Genomic DNA, 23,659 nt, shown 5'->3' on the forward strand with positions numbered 1-23,659 from the left:
AATCTAGAAGATGTAGATCTCCTAAAGGATAATTTGACTTTACCATCAACATACTGAGTCACATTTTACAATTTTGTATTTGGCTCAAGTTGTTTTGGAATCACTGGAGCAGTGGCTCCTTCAAGAATCTATTCGTCTGGAAGATTGATATCTTTTCACTGAATTGATTTTGGAATTACAGTATTGGCTTTAGACAGGTCAGTCTGCAAGAGAAGAGTTTCATCTCTTTTTTACTGGAATTTATGTTGCGTACTAAACGTTGAAATCATGGCTTTGTATGAGATTTTATAAATGAAGGCAACTGGGACAGATCTCTCAATCATGTGATAATTATGGGTCTTGATTTGCAAAATCATGCTTTTCATAATGTTTTTGTCTTTTAACGAAATTGTTATATTCGGATAACAATTAAATGAAATGGGACCTTTACAAAGACTTGATTCTATACTACTTAGTAAAGAATCGTCAAAAGAGATGAATCAACCATCTCTCAGTACGGCAAGAATGGAAGTATTAAGACCTTCTTTAATAAGGGGTTTTATGCCGACTTGTATTAAGCCGATGTGAACATAATTAAAATTTTTATCTTTTAATTTCTTTAAAGATTGTTCTGAAAACAAATGAATTGTTTCAAAAGGCTTTGAAAGGGTTATATCACGTTCTTCAAATTTTATAACATAATTATTCTTTAAAAAATCAAGTTTTTTTGTTTTATAAATCATTTCTTTATTAACCTTTGGTAATTCTTAATTATCAATTGCTTTATTAAAGTCTTTAATTACAAATTCTTCAGAATTCACAACATTCTTTGAATCACTAGTTCTTCCAGAAGAAGAGCTAGAAAAGGACGATGCTCTACAGAGCAGGGAATCCATGAGTAAAAACCTGTATCCTAGTATTAGTCTTGTCGGTATGGCTACAATTCAAGGCTAAGAATTGGTTTTACTGCCTTTTAACCAAATCAGGACTTACAACCAAAAATTACCAAGGCACACAGAGGTAACACTCATCACACAAACAATATTCAACAAAAATACAAGTCTTTAAACACAAAGTCTCTATTCTATATTACACTATCCTTCCATTAGCTCTGATACTAGTAGGAAATAGGATCGTAAGATGGATATGATTTGGCAGAATTCATAAAATTAAACTTTAAATCGCAATTTATAAAGAAGAATTTAATTAGGTACGTGGCGTTGTTAGTAGATCGATGCAAAACTTAATCTGCCTTTGAGACCAGATCTGACTTAGAACAGATCAATATCTCGCACGTTCTGTTTTCTAGCCGATATACCAATTTAGTCTAAAAATGTTTTAATTATGTGATTTTAAAGTAGTTAAAGCAGACCTAGTAACAGATCTAAAAGCTCATAGATAATACTAGATCTAGATCCCAGAAATAGTATTCTGATTAGATGGAGGGAGAAGAGAAAATACAACTAAGGACAAAGATCTGGTCTCTTTGACTTAGAGGAACGTAGCAGTTTTTATAAATTTAAAATGCAGAATTTAAACATACATTTGAAACTTTAAACTTTAAATAAATTAAATGAGAGATGCTTACATAGATTGCTTGGATCCGAGAGCTTTACAATGAAAATTGTTTACAGATTTGTAGAAAGGGAAAATTACAAGACAGGAATGAGTTTCCTTGATGTCTTGATCCTGATTTCCCGAAGAGAGAGAGATAGAATGTGAAAATTGTAAACAAAATTCTGATCTTAAATGTTACATAGCTTTGAATATAAAACAACTGAAGCTTGAACTGTGGTGAGTCTGTAGCTTCAATTGTAGCGAAACTGTAGCTTTATTAGAAAAGGCCAACAAGGGAAGTGTCGTGGAAGACAACATGATTGAGGGCATCTTCTACTTTATTTGTTTTTGCTGTAGCTTCACATGCGTGGTTGGTGGAGCGGGACCGTCAAGACATGTGGGGGACATCATCATTCTTCTTTACAACTTTGAAAGAAAACAAAAGATGGGTGAAGAGACATGTGCGCTCTCACTTGTGTCCAGGGGACCACCCAAAGATACAACGTATTTATACAAAAGGAAAATACAAATACGACTGAAAAAATAACTGAAAATAATTACAATGGAATTGCAGAATAAAATTACAGAAGTGAAATTTTATTTTATTTTTTTTTTACAGAGCTCTAATGCTTTAAAGGAGAGAATATTCCGAAGCAGTCATCTTCATTTTCATCTCCGAGGGAAATGAATGGTTCAGCTTCTCCGGAGGAGCTTGATGAAGAACTTGCAACGGATGGCTCAGATCTCGTGGCAAGAAGTTGCTGCATTACTTTGAAGTATTCATCCTCGGTTTTGGCACTGGCTAGCAGGGATTGGGCTTTTGCTCTCTGGGCAAGGAAAGTGCTTTGGGCTTTGGCTAAGTCTTTACTTGGGGTAATGAGGCCTCGTGTAGAAAGCCAGGATTGGACTGTGGCTTAAGACAATTTTGACTGTTCGTCAAATTTTGACCACCATTTGACTTTGAAGGTTCTTTGTAAGACTAGTTGGGTGTCTATGGTGTGGTATTGAAAATTCCATATCCAAACCCAGGGAAGGAAAAAGTTTGTACAGAAGCATAGAAAAGGAGGAAACCTCTTCTCAGACTCAGAAGGAACATAATGGGCTTTAAATAAATTTAAACATTTAATGGCATTTTGGGTTAGAATTTCTGGGCTTGGCCCAAAGTAATTCCACCAAATTTAGAACTAATTTGGAAGGCTTTGGACGGTTATTTTTGAATTAAAGAAAAATAACCAAGAGTGAGACTTTTTTGGATTTTGGATAAAAAAATGTGTTAAACCAGGCCTGTTGATAGTCCCAGTAAGAGAAGGATAAACAGTGGTTTAAACGTTTTTGAAAATTGGCGGGAAAAGTCTTTGGTTTGTGAAGCTAGTCACCCCACTGATTTGGGCTAAGGACTTTAAGGATAGTAGCCGTAGAATAGGCTGGCTCAGAATGAGCTTCACTAAGAAAGAAATGTTTAAACTTTACTGACTCAGTGAACTCAAGAATACTTTGGTAGAAAGACTGGGGTTTAGATAAATCCTATGGTTTGAAAAATCAGCCTTTTGGAAAAATCTTGGAAATTGCTTGAAATGGATCAGAATGATAAAACTCAGTTTCCATAGATAAAATATTTTGTTGATAGGCTTTATTAAACCAATCCGATGATTTTTGTGAAAGCTTTGATTGAGAAACAACAATTTGTGAAGAAGAGCTTTCACATGAAACGATTTCTTTAGAGGAAGAAGGTTTTGAAAGTTCTTTGGAAACAAGTTTTTCTTTCTCAGGAACTTGAGAAATGACTTTAGTTTGAGAAAAATTTTGTAAAGCGAGCATAAGCTTGGGAGACTTTGTAATGGAATTCATCTATTTTTTTACCTGATCTTCATAGGTAATGGCTTTGTATTGGGCTTCTTGTTCTTCAACCATTTCAATCTAAGATTTGATGGGCATGACAGAAGAAAGTAATTTTTCTTTAGAGTGGGTTGATTGGGGTTCTTTTGAGGTTGCTTTTGACTCAGTGTCTTTAAGAACAACTTTGCCTTTATCTTTTTTCTTGGGCAGCATTATTTGTTTTGAAGAAATTCCCTGGTTAGAAAGTCAGGGATTGAATTTGTATCTCATTTAATAAATTTAATGTCAAAATCAAAAACACTTAAGATGACTTGCCATCGTGCAAAAATCTGTTTTGATGTAATATTTTGAACATTTTTTTTCAAAACATGTTTTGCACATTTGCAATCAATTCTAAGTAAAAATTTTTAATTTAACAAATCGCTTTGAAACTTGGATATGCATAAAATAATAGAAAGAATTTTCTTTGACATTCATTCCAATGTGCAGAAACATAATGTACTATTTGTTCTTTATTATTTTCGGATTGCTTTAGAATACCTCCATAACCTAAATCTGATGCATCTGTTTCAACAATTTTAGGTAATGCAGGATTTGCAAGGAATAAACATGGAATATTTTTAACAGAATTCTTTATTAGCTTAATGGCTTTAGTATGTTCATCAGTCCATGCAACATGGTTCTTCTTTAATCTATCATGCAAAGGTTTCGACATTCTGTTGATATTAGGACAGAAATCAAGGACATAATTTAGACAACCTAAAAATTTATGCAATTGGATTTTGTCAAGGATTTTGTCAGGAAATTTATTAGCAAATGCAAGAGATCTTTCAATAGGCGTAATGGTTCCTTTGGAAATGTGATGACCTAGAAACCTGATCTTCGTTTGAAACAAATAAACTTTAAAACTAGAAATTGCCAGGCCAGCTTTTCTAGTGGCAAGGTAGAAAGTCTTTAAATGTTCGAAATGTTGATCAATCGTTTGAGAAAAGATCAATACATCATCAATATAAACAATGCAGAATTCAGAAAAAGGATTATAAATATTATTCATGATTCTCTGAAATTCTGAGGGTGCATTCTTTAAACCAAATGGCATAACAGTCCATTCATATTGTCCAAAAGGAACAGTGAAGGCGGTTTTATAACGGTCTTTGGGGTGAATTTGAATTTGCCAAAATCCTGACTTCATATCAAATTTTGAAAATATGAAAGCAGAATGCAGTTTTTGGAGTAAATCTTTTTTTTATTAGGTATGAGATACCTAATCCATTTTAATGCTTTATTTAGGGGTTTGTAATTTATTACAAGTTTAGGTGTTCATCTTTCTATTTCAGAGTTTTTATTAACATAGAAAGTGGCACAAGACCATGGAGACCGAGATTTTACAATGAGTCCTTTTGATTCTAAGTCTTTTATTTCTTCTTTACAATGTTGTTCCAATTCCATATTCATTTGGATTGGACGGGCTTTGGTAGGTATTTGTTTTTCATCAAAAGAGTTTTCATAAGGCAAATCTACTAAATGTTGATTTCTATTCTAAAAAGCAGAGGGTAAATCCGCACATATCTCTTTTTCAATGAGATTTTTCTTTTTACAAATTCATTTTGTAATTGATTTTCGATTCTTTGTAAACTCAAATTCTTTTTTAAACAAATCAGGTCATTTTGTTTTGACTTGAGGAGTACATTGATTTGGTTCTGATAAACAGAACAGGTTTTGACAATATTCAAATTCCTTATTTTAGGTTTCTCAATGAAAGGAAAAATAAGTTTTTTGGTTTTTGCTTTAAAGAATATACTATTGTAGTTGACAGTATATGGAGTAATGAGATTGATAAAAGGAGTTCCTAATATAACAGTGTGATGGATATCATTTGTTAAAAGAAAGGAAGTCCTAAATTCAAAATCATTATTATGCACTGAGGCATCAACTTTAGATTTTACTTTCAATTTTGAATTATTGGCGGCTGAGAGTCTTTCATTTGTTTTTTCATGAAATCTTTTAGGAACAATATCTTTTTTTATACAATTTAAATCGGCACCAGTATAAAAAAGGGCAATAGTGTCAATCTCAAAATCTTTAGAAAGAATTAAAGTAATTTTTATCAAATATTTTCTGGTGGTGATTTGCTTTAAAACAAACAGAAAATCATTAGGTATTGATTCAATGTTTTCCACGTTTTGTTCATGTTCACCATCTGATTTAATATCTTTATCAGAATTATCTTCTAGTTGTTTTTGTAGGAGGAGTTGAATGGTTTCAGAATCATTTTTTTGTTTTTCTTTTAACTCTTTTATCTCAAGTTTGATTTCTTTTATCTCCTTTTGAAGATCTTGGATATTAGGAATTGCTTTCTTTGTTTTCTTTTTATCCAGGATTTCAGTGAGATCATAAGCATTCTTTTTAATCATTGGGGCTTTAGAAGTTTCTGGTTTATTGAGTTCTAAGGTTTTTAAAAGTTTATCAAGGTATTCTTTTTGGAGATTTGGATCAAAAATATGTTTAACTAATTCAAGAAAAGTCTCTTGTTCTTTAGTCAAGACATTAATCTTCTTTAAATAAGATTCTGTGTTAGAATTACTATCACTGGATACAGATGTTTCTGAGTCAATTAACTCATCAACCTGTAAAGGTTCACTATCTCCCGTCATGGAAGACTCAGAATCTGAAGACTCTATAAGTAGAGAGGTGACTTTAGAAAGAGTTTCTTCATTAAGGCCAAGCTCATGGAGCTTTCTATTCATTCTACAAAATTTTTCAGTATGACCTTTCTTTCCACACTTGTAACATGTGGCTTCTTTGTAGTTAAAAGGAATTTTTTGTTTGGGTCTAAAGTCCTTCTTTTTAGAGAAGTTAGGCTTCTTATAAGGCCTTGAGGGTTTCTTATAAGAAGGTTCTCTAAACTCTTGGAAGGATTTTTTGTGGCTTTTGGACTTGTAATGTTTTTTGTAAGGTTTTGAAAAACACTTACCATTACAATCTTTAGAAGTGGAGTCTTTAAAGGGATCATAATTGAATTGCTTGCAGAAATTGCCTAATTCTTGCTTAGATTTCCTAAGTTCCCATTTTAGACGTTTATGAAGTTTCAAATATTGACAAATCTTTAAACCTTCCTTGTTAACAAAACTGACAAGTTCACCGTAGGTGAGCTCATCATAAGGAATACGGTTGTCATACAAAGCTTTGATAGAATTCCTAACCTTTTCTCATAGGAGGGTTGGTAGACCTGCAAGGAATTTCTCCTTCCAGGTTATATGATTTGCATCATCCCTAAGAAAAAGTCTGGTAAAGAAAGTGATTTTATAGCTTTGGAAATCACTAAGTTTCCTACATCTTAAGTTGTGTAGTAACTCAGCATTTTTATCTCTTAGGTGAGAAGGGTCACCTATGAAATGGAGGGATATAGTCAGAATCAAGTTAGCAACTGCATCCTGGATTGGACTATTGAACTCATCGAGGATGGGGGCTCCATTCTCATCAGTTTGAATAGAATCAAGAATATCTAATTGTTGCTGTTTGGTGAGAAGATGATCCCACCAACCTTTAAGTTGACCAGTAAAACCAGCTATGAGAATTTCTGCAATGGCTTTGTCAGAAGTTCCCGATTGGGTTTTATAAGCATTGGCTGCCATGGTCATCTGTTGCAACAATCTTAGGATGTTGTATTCAGACATACCATCAATGTTCCACTCATAGACAGAAGATGCATTAAATCGTGATTGGTTTAATGCAGCAGGACTGTTGTCTATGGCCAGATTAGGTGGAGACTTGACAGTAGGTAGGGCTAATTCCCAATGAATTTTGTTGGCTAATTCCTAATATATTAGGGGTTCTTAATGAAGCTAAGAAATAACAAAGCGAGGGTAGACTACCCCATAACTATCACGCAAAATAAACTAAAGCACCCTTGTAGGCGAATAGCTTAACACATGAAAGCCTAAAGGAATGGAACAAGCCAAAGTGGCCAAATAATCAGTGGTAAAATTTGCCACCCTGTAAACGTGAGTAAGCTTCACATGCTAGTTTCGTCTAAGGAGTTCTTGAATAGCACAAATTATGGGAGCAAACTCATTGGAAGTCATCTTATTGTTCATCACAAGTTGAGTAACGCAGCGGTTATTAACCTCAGCACAAAGCCATCAAATCCCATTATTCCACGCAAGAAGTAAGTCTTGATAAAGACCCCATAGTTCTGCCATAGTCACTGAACATGTTCTTAAATTCATCCCAAAACCAGCAATCCAATGGCCATTATGATCACGAATCAGACCCCCTGCAGCAGCTACACCTGAAGCCTTACATGCACCATCCGAGTTCAGCTTGCACCATGGCCAATTCGGAGTTGACCAACCAATCCATTTGTTGACTTTTCTAGTTGTCGAGGTCAAAGGAGATCGTTGAAGTGACATTATCCCCTCCGTGCGAGCCTTTACATCATTAACCATAGATAAACTATCTATTGACGATCCATGCACCCAAAATTGGTTCCTCCAAAACCATAATCTCCATATCGCTATACCAAAGAAACAAACTCAGTTTTGGACTCCATGAATTGGCCATGATTTCTGAAGATTATTAATCATCCAATCTTTAAATAGAGCTTGGAAAAAACGTTGCTGCATTGCTAAAGGGATCACACAATACCATAATCCTCTCGCAGCCATACAATCTCTCAACACATGCAATATATCCTCAATAGGGGCCCCACATCTAGTACACTCGGCATTTATCAACATATGACGCCTCAAGAGTTCTATTTTGGTTTTCAACCGATCACGAAGGGCTAACCAAATGAAGACTTTAATACACTGAGGGCCTTGCCAATTCCAAGCCAACTTCCACGCTTTATCCTTCAAAGAAATATCTGGTGAGTTGATAGCATTATAGGCAAAGGCCACCGAGAAGTTCCCCTTATTAGAATGCAACCACTATAGTTGATCCGGGCCTAACGATACTGAAGGAGGATGAATCGATGCAATCTTCATGATAGCTGTGCTCGGAAGAAACTAATGAAATAATGCCCAGTTCCATTGCCCATTCACCTACACACAATCAGCCACCATTAAGTTAGTAAGATGATCAGGGAAGGGAATTATAACCTGTCTTGCCAGGGGCTTGTCTTTATACACCCAACAGTCCCACAAAAAACGTGTCCTTCTACCATCACCAATAGCCCAACACACGCTCAAAGTTGTATCCTGCCAAGTTTTGCCAATAGCTTTCCACAAATGAGATCCATAACGAGTGGGCAAAGAGAGGGGAGGGTTGGAACTATTAACCCCATATTTGGTACACAAAACCCAAACCCATAAACTATCTTTATCTGAGATGACTCCCCAACTGAGCTTCATTAAGAGAGCTTTGTTCATCACGTTTAGGTCCTTAAGACCTAAACCTCCATAATCCTTTAGTATGCACAGTCTATCCTAGGTAACCATACTCATTCTAATCTATGAATTTCCTGCAAGCTTTATCAATCTTCAGCTTAACTCCAGTGGGGAGACTCGTTGATTGCATTGCGTAAACCGGAATAGCCTGTAATACTGACTGAGCAAGAGTAATTATACCCGCCAAAGACAGGAGAGATGCATGCCATCCTGAGAGCCTCCTTTCAACTTTATCAATAATGGTCTGGTAAGCATGTTGTGAGACTCGAGTATGTAAAAACGGCATCCCTAGATACGTGCCCAGATCCTTGGTAACCGAGAATCCAAGGGCAGCCCCAATGCTTCTCATGTCCCGAGCCGATATATTTTTAGAAAAGAAAACCTAAGACTTTTCCTTGCTTACCTTAGCCTTTGAGCTTTGGCAGAAAGTATCCAAAACCATATTGATAGCCTCAGCTTGATTGATATTTGCTTCAACTATTAATAAAAGGTCATCAGCAAAGAATAAGTGAGTAAGGGGAGTGCCACGGCGAGCCATACGAATCGGAAGCCAATCCCCAACAGTGACAGCATTATTAATTCCATGACTGAGTCGCTCCACACATAAGACAAAAATATACGGGGAAAGAGGATCACCTTGCCGAATACCTCTCGAGGGGACAAATTCATCAGAAACTTCACCATTCCATAAAACTTTCATTGTGACCGAAGTAATGCATTTCATAATGATCTGAATCATATCGTTGGGCAATCCCGTCTCCTGCAACGTGTTATGGATAAAATCCCAATTAAGTCTGTCATATGCCTTTTCAAGATCCACCTTAATCGCCATAAAACCTTTCTTCCCGGTTTTCTTGCGCATGGAATGAATAACTTCTTGGGCAATCACGATATTATCAATGATATGTCGGCCAGGAACAAAGTTGGTCTGCTGAGGGCCAATAAGATTCGGCATTAATGCCTGCAATCTGTTAGCCACAATTTTAGAAATGGGTTATAGACCACTGTGCATAAACTAATCGAGCGATTCATCTTTAGGTTAACCGGATGATCAGTCTTTGGGATGAGAACTAACAATGTAGTGTTAATTTCCTTAGAAATACTGCCACCACTGAAAGTACTCTGAATAAGTCTACAGAAGGAGGGGCCAACAATATGCCATTGGGATTGATAAAAAATCGCATATAGGCCATCCGCGCCAGGGGCCTTTAGGGGCTTTATGCTAAAAATAATTTGTCGAATTTCATCATCTTCAATGGAAGCAGTGAGTCCTTGAGTTGAAGATGCTTCAAGATTAAAGAAACATCCCCTTATCAAATAAGGCCGGAATACTAGAGTCTCACTAGTATAAAGAGCTGAGAAAAAAACCATGGCATGCTACTTAATGACTTCGTTCTCCAAAAGTCATTCCCCATTATCATCCTGAATGGTTGTGATTCTATTCCTTCTACGCCTGGCCAAGGTTTTTTGGTGGAAATAAGATGTATTTCTATCCCCTTGAATAAGCCATTCTTTACGGGATTTTTGAAGCCACAATATTTCCTCTTGTGTAAGTACTTCCTTTAAATCTTGTTTCAGCTTCAGCTCTAACTTAGTTAGACTTCGTCGAGGGTTGGTTTTTAACGCCTTCTGAACCCCCCCTCCTCCCCCAGACGTGTTAGGATTCTCCTATTCCTTACAAAAATGGTGCCAAACTTATCTCTATTCCATTCCATGGCTTTCTTCATGAAATTATCAGCAGTATGTAGATACGTCAAATTATTAAGCCAAGCATTAGATACAAACTCACCAAAAGAATTGTCAGTAAGCCACGCAACCAAGAAACAGAAAGGCTTTGGTCCCCGAGAGCTACTGACATCATTATTAAACCGAACCAAAATAGGTCTATGATCTGAGGAAATCTTTGGCAGATGTAAGACAACATTATCTGGATATTTGTTCAACCATGCCGTATTAGAAACAACCCTGTCAAGCCTTTTCATAAGAAAACCACGAGACCAAGTAAAACGAGGTCCATGAAAATTTAAATCAAACATCCCATTCATATTAAAGCAATTCTTAAACAACCCACAAACCCCAGAGATATTAGTAGAGCCATCTTTTTTTCTCATCAGCACAAAGAATGGAATTAAAATCACCTCCCACCAACCACGGACCATAAACCGTCTTAGCCAAAAAATCAAGGTGGTCCCATAACTGCCTTCTCAAATTCAGATTAGGGCTCGCATACACTGTTGTGATCCATGATTCAAGGTTTTTATTCTTTGAAATTTTAAGATGAACAAATTGCTTGTGATTATAAAAGACTTCCACTTCAAAACCATCTCTCCAAAGTACCCAAATTCCACCAGAAAAACCCGAAGCTTCAATACGGTGAGAATAATCAAAGCCGCTGTATTTAATAAATTCATCTGCTTACTGCCTACTGATTCTAGGCTCCATTAAAATAACCATAGAAGGATAATAAATTTTAATAAGTGTATTGAAAGAGCGACGAAAGCCCTTCGAAGCCGCCCTATGTACATTCCAAAACAAATTTGTGTCATCATAAAAGACAAATGAGGAGAAGTGGAGCCTTACTGCACCAGCCGAGAGGCCTCTTCTGCTAGATCCATGGTCGTTTCTTCAACAAGCGACACATCACCGTCTGAAGAATCAACCCCATCCTCACTTGTAGCCACGTAATCGCTATCATTTGCATCATCTTCCATATCCATATTGGCAGCCAACGCCTTTGAAGTAGATGGATCACCGTCCCATTCGGACAGAGTAAAATGACCACCAGCACTATTATGGTCATTTGAGCTTTTTGGATGTACATCCCCAGTGTGGAGAGTTGTAGTGACGTTATTAGGAGGGAATGAGATGGCTGAGTGATGGAGGGGGTTTAGACTAGTAGGGACGTGCATGGGTGTAGGTAACAGGTTGAGGTTTGCATGGCTTGCATGGAGATTGGTACAACCACGTAAGTCACGTGTATGTGGAGGGCTTTGAAAATTTTTGTTTGCTTCATTAGGGCCTGACTCTTGCAATCTAGTAGAGGTACCCACATGTTCAGAACCTTTGGAATTAGCTGGTTGGTAGGCTTTTTTCTTTCTAATGGGTCGAGTTTGTAGTGACAAGGTAGGGCTAGGATTGAAAGTTCTGAGGTCTCGATTTGTCCGTTCCATATTGGTCTCCTGATTTTCCTCTTGGTTAGAATCCTCATCTTCGAGATTAAATAAGACATTGAATCGTGATTCTTTCCCATACTTCCCCCGAGAAACTCGCTCAGATTCCTGATTATGGGTGCTTTCCTTCTATACTTTCGGCTTTCCTTTACGAGCCACTACCATCCATGGCCCAAATTTTGGTTCATTCCGATTGTCTTTGCCGGCCGTACTCATCGACCGCTTCTCCGCCGGGTCAAACGGGATAGGCAAGTCATCGTCAAAAGGACCATTATCATCCATTTCCGGGCAGCCTTCCTTATTATGCCCGTATTTACCATAGTGAAAACAAATATCAGAAAGGTTCTCATATTCAACTCTCTGCACTTTACTATCTAGCAGGAACTGTGAAACCAAAGATTTCTTGAGGTCAATCTCCACTGCAATGCGAGCAAATTTACCTCTCTGTGCTGATTCTGTATTATAGTCAATACGGATAACCGATCCAATAATTTGCCCAAGTCATCGGAGTATTTTCTTGTGATAATAATGCAAAGCCATGCCCGGGAGACGAACCCAAGCCACCACTCTATCTATCTCACCTTTGGAACTATCAAAATGAGGCGACCATGGTTGCATAGTCAGATAGTGTCCCATGATAGTCCAAGGACCATTGATTAAAGCATAATAGGCATCTCCTGCATTCTTGAAACAGACTAAATAATAGTCATTCTCTAGATCGATAATATTAAACCCCGACGCCACATTCCACATTGATTCCAATCTATTACATAAAGCCTGATACCCTATATGTCGACCCAACAACTTCACCACAACCGCATTCTGCCATGGCTTAATCAGTTGCTCACGAACTTTCATTGAAAAGGCTATAGATGGCATAGGTTCAGTATTCGTAAAGAACACATCTTCCGGGTTCAGATCCAAATCTTCATCTCTACCAAACATCTCTTTTTCTTTGTCCTTGTGGGATTTCATCAGTTGGTCTTGAAAAGAGAGCCGCTCAGAACTATCACCACCATCACCCTGCGTCCTAAACTTTGCCTTCTTGGCGGAGCGATCATTAGCCATGGGGGGGGGTGTTTCTCAAGGTTCTCCATTGTGTTAAAAATCCGGAAACAAATTTTCTTGACATCTTTTTATTATTTTTTCGTAACTTTGAATAGAAATGGCTGGGAGGCAATCTTGAACGATAGAAACATGCTTTTTTTTTTAAATTTATTTATTTATAATATCAAGAGGTGATAAGACAAGGAAAAATGGAACTTTCTTCTAGTGATTATATTACAATCTAATAATATTATAATTAGAAGCTGAGTTTAAATTTAGTTCAAATCTAAGTTTTGGTGTATTAAGGTACTGTGAAATAAAAGTTGATGTTGTGTAATGACTTTTGTGTAATGGGTCAGGCTATTTTAATCTAATTTTTTTATTAAAATAGTATGTTACATTATGTTATTGATTTTAAGTAATTTAATGGTAGATGTTGAAAGTAAAAGTAGTATTTAAAGATGGTTGTTAATATACCATTAGATAACTTTAAATCACTGGTTTAAAATTTCTGTCAAAATTAAAAGTCAAGAATTTAATTTTGTCAAAAACTATAAAAATATTGTAGAATTTTGTCATATAATTGTGGGATCAAATCGACTTATTTTTAAACTACAACAATAAGTGTTTATCAAATATTTTAATTTTGTAGTTTAAAATTTTAGTTGCCCAATTTAATACTTAAAAGTGGGATTGACACAGTGTATTATATTATACTGCATTGCATTATTTTAATGTAAATGTATTGTATTATGTTGTATTGCATTAATATTATCCTATAATAATGTTGTAAAATATTTGATACAACATTGGATTGTGTTAATTTTTAATTATACTATATTTGGTGTTGTATGTATTATATTCACGTTTTCTTATTAATTTAACTTATATTTTTTTCTTCTTCCTTCGTCTTCTCCAGATCTTTTTCTTCCTCGTTCAGTTTTTTTTCTCTCTCTTCTTTCTTCGTCTTCTTCAGTTCATTTTATTTTTTACCCCTCCTTTTCTTCTTCTTTCTTTGTCTTCTTTAGTTTGTTTTCTTTTTCCCCACTCTTTTTCTCATTCTTTCTTCTTCTTTGGGCTTCATCTTCTCCACAATGAAGGTGTCTTCATATCATCTTCTCCATAGAGCAAATCGATGGTGGTGGAGCAATGGTTGTGGTGTCGCGCGGCCACTATGAAGGCATTGGTGATGGAATCAAGTGATGATTGTCAAGTCGATTTGGTGTGCTGAATTGGGTGATATGATGTTCTTTGTGAAGGATTGGCGTGAAAATGTTGCAAAAATTTCTGAATTTTAATTTTTTTCCTCCATAAGCAATGTGGCGTAAACTTGACCCCTGCCTCAATTTGATTTATTCAGATTTGGCTGCATTAAGTTTATAAGTTAAAGAAATACAATTTTAGAACCAATCATGTGCAACTATTAACTTAATGAGAATAATATTTTTATTCTAGATAACGCCGCCTAACAAACGTGCCCTAAATACTAAACAAGACCTCCACCTAATAATAATGGTATTTGCCCCACACTTTTGATATTTACCAAGTAGGACTACTTTAGTTTCTCTATATCATTTTTTTTTTGGGGTTTTGTTGGTTTATTTATTTATTTATTATTTATTATTTTTTGCTTTCAGTACGATCCAATGCAATTCATCCTCCAAAGAAACATCTAAAAAGAGTTAAACTCCAAATATGAATTAAAGATAAAAACAGTGAGCAGTAATTTTAATGCATCAATTTAATACAGTACTTAAGTAAGGTCTCTTCAAACTGGACATTGATTATCAGGGGTAATTCTTTGCCCTTTAAACATAATTTCTGTGTTGGAACATGATTTTGAACATTATGACAGCTTTAAATTTTATTAATTACCCAGAAGAACAAATAATCATAAATAGAGCTTTCTCAAGTCCCAACTCTTCAATCAAGGTAGCTTATCTTTTGTTCTTTCGTATCTAACCATGGGTATGACAATAATATTCCAAGCTTTAGTTTCTCTTCTGGTCCTTGCTTTGCCTCAACTACTACTACAACTCCCCCCAATTGCGGCAAAAAGTTTTAGCCTGGAGCTCATCCATAGAGACTCCAAAGAATCCCTTTTCTATCGTGGAAACCTCACTTTCCGCAAAAGAATAGAAAGCTACGCCTGAATTTCTGAATCTCGGATGGCATATCTGAGGCCATTTCTGAGATATAACTACACCATATCCACTAGTCCTGAGATGATGCACCCGAAAGTTTTCCATCATTCAAACTCATACATGGTACGATTATTCATTGGCACTCCTAGCAAGGGAGTCCTCCTGATTCTTGACACAGGTTCTGCTCTAATGTGGGACAATGCCAACCTGCATATCTTGTTTTAACCAAAGCTATGCGATTTTCGATCCTCGAAAGTCCAGTTCCTTTCAAAAAATCAATTGTGATCATCCTGACTGCACTTACTTTAAATGTGTCAATGAACAATGTGTTTATACAATGAAATACGCGGATCAGTCCGTAACTAAAGGGTTTGCTGCTCATGAAACTATCAGCGTAATAGGAAAGGGAGAGGGAAAAGCAATCTTTCACGGGGCACTCTTTGGTTGCTCAAATGACAACCATGGCTTTGATGAGGACGCTAGGGATGGAGCTTTGGCTGGGGTTTTAGGACTCAGCAGGGTTACTATTTCTTTCATAAGTCAACTGGGAAGCATAATTAAAAAGCGCTTCTCTTACTGCCTCGTTATTCCATTGCCTAATGGTGAATACACGTCGAGCTATCTCAAGTTCGGCACTGACATGGGATACAGGAGGCCTTCTACTCAAGCAACCAAATTTATAAACCATCCCAACAACTTCTATTACTTAAGTTTAAAGGACATAAGTATCGACAACGAACGTATGAATTTTCCTCCGGATACATTTGATATCACTGTGTCCGGAGAAGGAGGTTGCATCATTGACTCCGGAAGCGTCCTCACATATTTCCACAGCGATGTCTACTGGAAGTTGCATGAGAAATTTGTGTCCTATTTTGAACGTTTTCAGCTTGCACAACTCTCAGATTGCCCAGAACCAATTCAGCTCTGTTATTTCCTGCCAGAAACTTTCAACAGATTTCCTTCAATGGCATTCTATTTTGAAGATGCAAACCTGAGGATAGATGGGGAAAATGTGTTCATCATTGACTACGAGAATCATTTCTTCCTCCTAGCGGTTGCACCGCACGATGATCTGGTCGCTTTAATCGGATCACAGCAGCAACGTGATACTCGTTTTGTTTATGATCTAAATATAGACTTGCTCTCTTTTGTAAAAGAAAATTGTTCTGATGACAGCGCTTGATTTTCTTGTATACCTTCTCATGATAACAATAATGATAATATATCATCTTAATACAATTAATTATATAACTACAATATATTGTCTTTGATAAATCTAAAAATGCTCTTCTTTATTTCTTAAGAATTTAATAGAAATCATTAAGTAAAAAGCAATAAAATGCTCTGTGCTAGAAGCCCAGAATAAGCAATATCACTATTGCTCTTCTCTATAGGCGAGCCTGTCTTATCTTTATACGTCCCTTCACAGTCCACAGGCCCTGTCGCACCTCCATAAAATGCCAAGTTTGCAGTTCCTTATAAGCATTTTCGTTTAGTTTCTTCACGGCACCTCCAAAATCTTCTTCAACTGCAAATCTATAATCGTAGGCACATCTTGACAGACGTTGCTCGAGGTTTTGATCCTTGGCTTGCAAGTTTTTAATCTCGTTGAGTGTTTCTATGTAGGGATGGCAAAATTCGGGTCCGGGTATAAGTTTGGCCTTCACAGTTCCGGACTCAAATACTAAAATGCTATACCGAATCCGGATTTAAACCTGATTTTTTGTGACATCGGTACGAGTTAAACCCGAAATAATCCGAGTTTCGAAATTGCGGATTTTCATCCCGGATTACATACAAATAAAAAAAATAAAAAAAATCAAATACACTTTGCAAATTTGCAAAACCATATTCGACTCAAATCAAATACAAAGCAATAAACCATTTTAATTTTACAGATTTTAAATTTCAAAGCAATAAACCATTTACAAATACATATCATGACATGACATTCACAAAATACAAATCCACGTCTACAACTCAAAATTGTGATTCACAGATTTGGTTCACAAACTTCAACAATCGGTGTCCGGCGAAGTAACAAACAACGATGGCTGATGATATGATGATGATGATGAACACGTCATAGCCGTGAGCATAATTCACAAAAGGCAGATGAACGGCATCCAAAACCGAGATCGCGATGGACAAACGACAGGCAAACAGAGGCTGGTATTGATGATGAATGTGAATACAGCGAAGCGAAGCGATGAGGAGTGATGGCGATGATTTGATGAAGAGAAGAACTGAAGAGGGACGAAAAGGATGATTTGATGAAGAGAAAAGAAAGAGGTGAAGAGAGGCGGTTGTGAAAGTGTGAAATGGATTTAGGGCATCAACATTTTTCCCCCTTTTTATATTAAAAAATAATTTAAAGATTATGCTGAAATAAGGATATCCGAGTTCAGGTTCCGCATATGCGGGTTTGTGTGAACCTGGGAATGTCCGGGTCAATAAAATTGTATCTTGATACCGAATTTATTTTAATCCGGTATGAGTTAAACCCAACCTAGATTATCCGGTCTAGACCGAGTTGATGAGCATAATTTATATACATATTTTACCCTTTATTATTTAATTGCTAGTTATTTTTATTTGTTATTTTTAATTAATTGAATTATTTTATTGAATAGGAAATTAATTGAAGATTAAGGATAAAAAGGGCATGAGGAAGTTCAAATTGGGAAGGAATAAAGATTAAATTGGAAGACAAAAATGCAGCCAAGAATTAATGGAAGTTAAGAAGACCAAAATTGGAAGTCAATCCCTTCAAAGGATGAACGGTGGGCATGCATTTGGAAAGCAAAGATTTGGCAATTTGGAATACATGTGCTGGGCTTAAAAGAAGAAATCATTAATTGGCCTTTTGCTTTTGTGGTCAAACGTGTGGCTAGCCTTCAAAGTTTAATAAGGAAATAATTTAAAAAGAGCTTGGTGAGTGGGCTTTGTAAGTCGGTGGATGACTTTGACTTATGATAAGTTGTGAATGATTAATGCAATTAGAATCGAATAAGGATTAAGCAAGTCAGTAATATTATATAAAGGCAGGAGGGAAGCCGCGAGAGGAGGAAGAGAGCTACAGACGCAAGACGCAAGGCTGGGCAGCAGCAGCAGCTCGGCTTCCATGAGTGATTTTATTTATTTTGTTGCTCCCAATTTAAGTATGTCTAGCTAATTTTCTTATACTGAGGTTAAAGATGAAACCCTATTCAATGAAATAATTATCTTTTTATTTAATTAATTCCCTATATATGTTCTTTGATGATTATGGTTTTTATTTCACATGATTAATTAGATGTTAAAAAAATCTTTTCATCAATTCTGTCATGCATTATTGATTGTTAGGATCAATATTTGATTAAATCTATACTTGGATCTATAAAGTTTATACATGATTATCTTTGATTTTATGTCTTTCATTAAATTGTTTACATAGAGTGCTTAGGGAAACTTTAACTCTTTGTTATTCAAGATGTTTATATGAGATGCTTAGATATCATACTATTAAGCAGAAAAAAAACCTACACAAGATTAATTTTATTTGGGCTTAATTGTTATATCCATGAGATGACATAAATTGATTTCGAGTTGTCACTCTAAAATTGGGATTAATTAATATTTAGATAATTACTAGTTGAATAGTGGTGGATTTTGAAACCTTGGTAGTTTTTGTCTTATTGATTTCTCATTTGCTTTAATTATTTTCTTAGTTTAATTAGTTTAATTTCTCTTAAAAATTTAAATTGCTCAACTAGCTTAGGATTAATATTAATTTTAGATTTAAATTAGACTTTTCAATTTATAACAATCCCTGTGGGATCGACCTCATTACCACTATTCAATCTCTAGATTCGTGCGCTTGCGAGTATATTAAAATTTTCACAAGTTTTTGGCGCCATTGCTGGGGATTGTGTTAGAAAGTCAGTTTAATCTAAATTGATTTGATTCTTCCACTAGTTATGATTTAGGTTGTCTTTTATTTTTTTAATTAAAAAAAACTTTTATTTGTCTTTAAATTCACTGTTTGGTTGTTTGATTGTTTGATTTCTTTATTTTTAAATTTCGTTTATTCTTATTATTGCTGGTTTATTTTATTTTTTTTCTTTCTTTCCTTATCTAGTTAGTTTATGAGTGTTTGGGAACATGATTCAACCAATTGTTTGGTCAAAAAAAGAGTAAAAAATTGATAGTAGTCGAGATAGTTCTTCAGAAGTGATGGACGACCCCAATAGATTATTGCCAATACTTCCACCAGTGCAAGCAGAGAAAACCCTTAGAGAATATTTTTCACCACTTGCAGCCAACCAACTATCTTGTATTGTGTTGCCACAAACTACAGCAACACATTTTGAACTTAAGCCCTCTGTCATTAAACTTTTACCATCTTTCCATGGGCTAGAGAGAGAGGATCCATATTTGCACATTAAGGAATTTCTTGACATATGTTCTACATTTCGTTTTCAAAACTTTAATGATGAGTCAATTAGGCTTCATATGTTCCCTTTCTCAATAAAAGACAAAGCGAAAGCTTGGTTGAATTCACTTTCTGTTGGGTCTATTACTACATGGGATGAATTAAGTAACAAGTTCCTTACCAAGTTTTTTCCTATGTCTAAAACAAATGCACTTAGGAGAGAGATACGTGATTTTTATCAAAAAGAGGGTGAGCAATTTTATGAGTGTTGGGAAAGATTCAATGATTTACTCCTCAAGTGTCCCTACCATGATTTTGAGAAATGGAGACTTATATAGTGCTTTTATAATGGTTTAACTATGTCAAATCGTCATATGGTAGAGTTTATGAATGGTGGGAGATTTTTGAACTTACATGAAGGGGCTGTATGGAATTTCTTTAATTCACTTTCTGAAAATTCTCAATAGTGGGATTTTTCAAATCAAAGGGAAAAATTATCTCAAGTTTCTAGAAAGGGTTAAGGATGACTTTGATGTGAAAGCCACTCTAACTACACTTTCTAGGAAAGTAGATGCCATAGCTATGAACTAATCCATAAATCATCATCCTAGTGTAGCTAATGAGGTTTGTGCTCTTTGTTCAAACTTGTCTCATACAACACAGAATTGTCCATCATTACCAGTCTATCAAGAGGCTTATTCTGAGCAGGTACATGCCTTACAATCATATGAGAAAACATCCAATAGTCCATATTCATCCACATATAATCCTAATTGGAGGAATCACCCTAATTTTTCTTGGAAACAAAATCAACATTTGTCAAACCAAGGAGGGCAACAATTTAACATGCCCAGTCAACAATCTGTCTCTCCTAACCAAGTATATCCTCCTGCCCAACAACCTATGTCTCAATTTGTTGCACCTCAACAAAGGAAGCCTTCTTTAGAGGATACACTTCAGAGTTTCATTCAGTCAACCCAACAAGCCTTTCAGTCAAACACTCAAGCTATTCTAAAACTTGAACATCAATTGGGTCAATTAGCAATTATTGTAGCGGAGAGAGAAAAAGGAAAATTTCCAAGTCAACCAATTCCTAATTCCAAAGGAGTGCACGAAGTTGGATCGAGTTCAAGTCATCAGCATGAAGAAGCAAAATCTGTTATGACCTTGAGAAGAGGAAAATTATTTGACAACAAGGTGGAGGTTCAAACAAGAAAGACATCTGAGCCTACTTCTTCAGATCCAGTTCCATCACAAGACTCATCACCAAATGATCCTAAAGAGAGTGGCCCACCAGCTTACATTCCTAAGGCTCTTTTTCCTCAAAGGTTAGCAAAGGTAAAGAAAGGGACTTCAACAGGTGAGATTATGGAAATCTTTAAGCAGGTAAGTATAAACATCCCTTTACTCGATGCTATTAAGCAAGTTCCTTCCTATGCCAAGTTTTTGAAAGATTTATGCACTAAAAAGAGAAATTTGCATGTCACCAAAAAGGCATTTTTAACTGAACAAACTAGCAATTTACTCCAATGTAAAATGCCACCAAAATTTAAGGATCCTGGTTCTCCTACTATCTCATGTGTTATAGGGAACCAATGTTTTGATAAAGCATTATTGGATTTGGGTGCTAGTGTTAATCTCTTGCCTTATTCTGTTTACATGCAACTTGGACTAGGGGAATTAAAGTCAACTTCTATTATTTTGCAACTTGCTGATAGGTCAATGAAAATACCTCGTGGTATTATAGAGGATGTGTTGATACAAATTGATAAATTTTATTATCCTGTTGCTTTTATTATTATTGATACTCAGCATGTACAGGATCCTAAGAGACACACCCCAGTTATTCTAAGTCGTCCTTTCTTAGCTACAGCTGATGCTAATATTAGTTGTAGGACTGGAAACATGCAATTGTCTTTTGGTAACATGACCATGGAATTAAACATTTTTAATGTTCCCAAGCAGGCACAAGAAGATGATGAAGTCGTTGAAGTAGATATGATAGAAACATCAATTGATGATTCACTTATTTCTAACCACTGTGACAATCCATTAACACCATGCACAACTGACTCTGATTTCTCTGTTGATGTTGATAGTGGTATTGAAGAAGTTAATGCTTTACTTGATTCGACTCTTATCATAGATCTAGTTAAGTGGAAAGAAAAGATTGAGCCACTTCCTCCTGAAGAGAAAAGTGAACCATTCAAGTTGGAGCTACTTCCTAAAAAAGTGCAACATAGGTCACATTTTGACATGTAAAAGGTGGTAAGATCTAAAATGCTTAAATTATTAGATTTTTATACTACTTCAGATAACTCTCAGGAAAGCTTGGACCAGAAGAGATCAAAGCAGTGCAATATTGAGGAGTTTCATTACCATCATCCTTTTATGGATCAAATGCTCCAGTGCTTAATCACTTATGTTTTCTGATATTTTCTGTATACTTGCTTTGATTTTCACTAAATTCTTATTGATCCTGGTTGATTTGTTGTTTTCGTTAATTAGTTAGTTAGTAGGATTTTTTTATTTTGTTTTTTTTATTATTTATATTTCTTCTAACGTTAATTAGTTAGTTAGTAGGATTTTTTTATTTTGTTTTTTATTATTTATATTTCTTCTAACGTTTTCTTTTGAGTTGTCATTTTTTTAAGCTTTCCCAGCCCATTCAGGTGTGTTTTCTCCAACTTTCTCTTTTATTATTTATGTTTTTATTTTTATGATTCTATTTTTTTTTAGTTTTCATCTTTTTGCATGCATATCTTTTGTTTATGAAACATTGAGGACAATGTTCCGAATAACTTTGGGGGTGGGAATAGTGTGCTTTGTTTGTTAAAAAAAATAAAAAAAAATTCAAAAATTCAAAAATTCAAAAAAAATTGTATTTTTTTTAATTTTTACGTGAAAAGCCAATGATAAGAACTTGATTGACAATGAATATGGTTTTTAGAAAGGGTTGAATATTGTCTTAGTTTATACTTGATTCTTGTGTTAATTCTTCTTGATTGAGATTCTTTAAACCGTGAGCACTAATATCAATTCTTTCATAATTTTGACTTGAAATTTGAGATTGACGAAGTCTAAGTTGAGAATTTTAGATAGAGTAAATGACTGTTTGTCTTGATTCTTATCTCCACAATACAAAATAGTATACACTATGGTTTAGTGAAAGCTCCTGACTATGGTTTAAAAAAAAAGAAGAGAAAAAGAAAAAAAAATCAAGTGCATGTGCTGAAAAAAAAAATCAAAAGAAAATGCACATAAAAGCCTGTGAAAAAAAAATTGGAGATTAAGATAATAAGATTAGTTTGACCTACTCTTTTCTTTGTTTGAGGCGAAGGCTGTTGATATTGAAGATTTTGGGAATGAATTTGATTGAATTGATTTCACACACACACTACAAGAATCGAAAGAGAGATGAGATTCATTATTGAATTAAAGTTAGAACTTTGCCAATATTTGAAAATTTCTTTCAGCTATATAATTTTTGCAATCTTTGAGGCTATTTTTTCATGTTTTATTTAAAGTTTTTTGTTCTTTTAATTTAATATAATTTTTTTAAATGATGTTTGTGGGTATCATCACTGAAGCCCTCACGAGACTATAACTCGTCCACTAGGGCCACCTAGGGGTTTAAAGGCTTGTTGCATACGCTAAATACAATCGCGATTACTTGCGAAAGTGGTTTAGTTAGGATTTACTTTTTGTTTCATTATTTTTATTTTTATTTTTTGTTTTAGTTTTGCTCGAGGACTAGCAAAATTTAAGTTTGGGGGTATTTGATGAGCATAATTTATATACATATTTTACCCTTAATTATTTAATTGCTAGTTATTTTTAATTAATTGAATTATTTTATTGAATAGGAAATTAATTGAAGATTAAGGATAAAAAGGGCATGAGGAAGTTCAAATTGGGAAGGAATAAAGATTAAATTGGAAGACAAAAATGCAGCCAAGAATTAATGGAAGTCAAGAAGACCAAAATTGGAAGTCAATCCCTTCAAAGGATGAACGGTGGGCATGCATTTGGAAAGCAAAGATTTGGCAATTTGGAATACATGTGCTGGGCTTAAAAGAAGAAATCATTAATTGGCCTTTTGCTTTTGTGGTCAAACGT

At 35.2% G+C, this 23,659-nt stretch overlaps 3 protein-coding genes and 1 non-coding gene across 4 annotated transcripts; 2 read left to right on the forward strand and 2 right to left on the reverse strand.

The window, feature by feature from the left end:
- Nucleotides 1–12,061: 12,061 nt before the first annotated feature.
- LOC107175594 (uncharacterized) lies at nt 12,062–13,000 on the reverse strand. Its single transcript, XM_015527163.1, has 2 exons — nt 12,514–13,000; nt 12,062–12,387 (listed from the first exon to the last, which is right to left on the reverse strand). The coding sequence occupies exons 1-2, from the start codon at nt 12,998–13,000 to the stop codon at nt 12,062–12,064; spliced, it is 813 nt and encodes a 270-aa protein (XP_015382649.1).
- Nucleotides 13,001–15,460: 2,460 nt separating this feature from the next.
- LOC107175593 (aspartic proteinase nepenthesin-1-like) lies at nt 15,461–16,309 on the forward strand. The gene has a single exon (XM_015527159.1). It carries the CDS (start codon nt 15,461–15,463, stop codon nt 16,307–16,309), a length of 849 nt encoding a protein of 282 aa, XP_015382645.1.
- A 3,440-nt stretch (nt 16,310–19,749) lies between these two features.
- On the reverse strand, nt 19,750–19,856 carry LOC112496538 (small nucleolar RNA R71). Its single transcript, XR_003063099.1, has one exon. It is a non-coding gene; the product is annotated as a small nucleolar RNA R71 (small nucleolar RNA).
- Nucleotides 19,857–20,386: 530 nt separating this feature from the next.
- On the forward strand, nt 20,387–21,802 carry LOC107175592 (uncharacterized). The gene has a single exon (XM_015527153.1). The coding sequence runs from the start codon at nt 20,387–20,389 to the stop codon at nt 21,800–21,802; it is 1,416 nt and encodes a 471-aa protein (XP_015382639.1).
- Nucleotides 21,803–23,659: the final 1,857 nt, after the last annotated feature.

The sequence above is a fragment of the Citrus sinensis genome, chromosome 9 (assembly GCF_022201045.2).
Source record: "Citrus sinensis cultivar Valencia sweet orange chromosome 9, DVS_A1.0, whole genome shotgun sequence".
NCBI classification, from domain to species: domain Eukaryota; kingdom Viridiplantae; phylum Streptophyta; class Magnoliopsida; order Sapindales; family Rutaceae; genus Citrus; species Citrus sinensis.

Excerpts from the sequence above, each read along its gene's own strand:
- LOC107175594 (XM_015527163.1), bottom strand. The coding sequence starts at position 13,000 with ATGGCTAATGATCGCTCCGCCAAGAAGGCAAAGTTTAGGACGCAGGGT. Across the intron at positions 12,388-12,513 it reads TCATTTTGATAGTTCCAAAG|AATCAGCACAGAGAGGTAAA; the intron begins GTGAGATAGATA and ends ACTATAATACAG.
- LOC107175593 (XM_015527159.1), top strand. The coding sequence starts at position 15,461 with ATGAAATACGCGGATCAGTCCGTAACTAAAGGGTTTGCTGCTCATGAA.
- LOC107175592 (XM_015527153.1), top strand. The coding sequence starts at position 20,387 with ATGCCCAGTCAACAATCTGTCTCTCCTAACCAAGTATATCCTCCTGCC.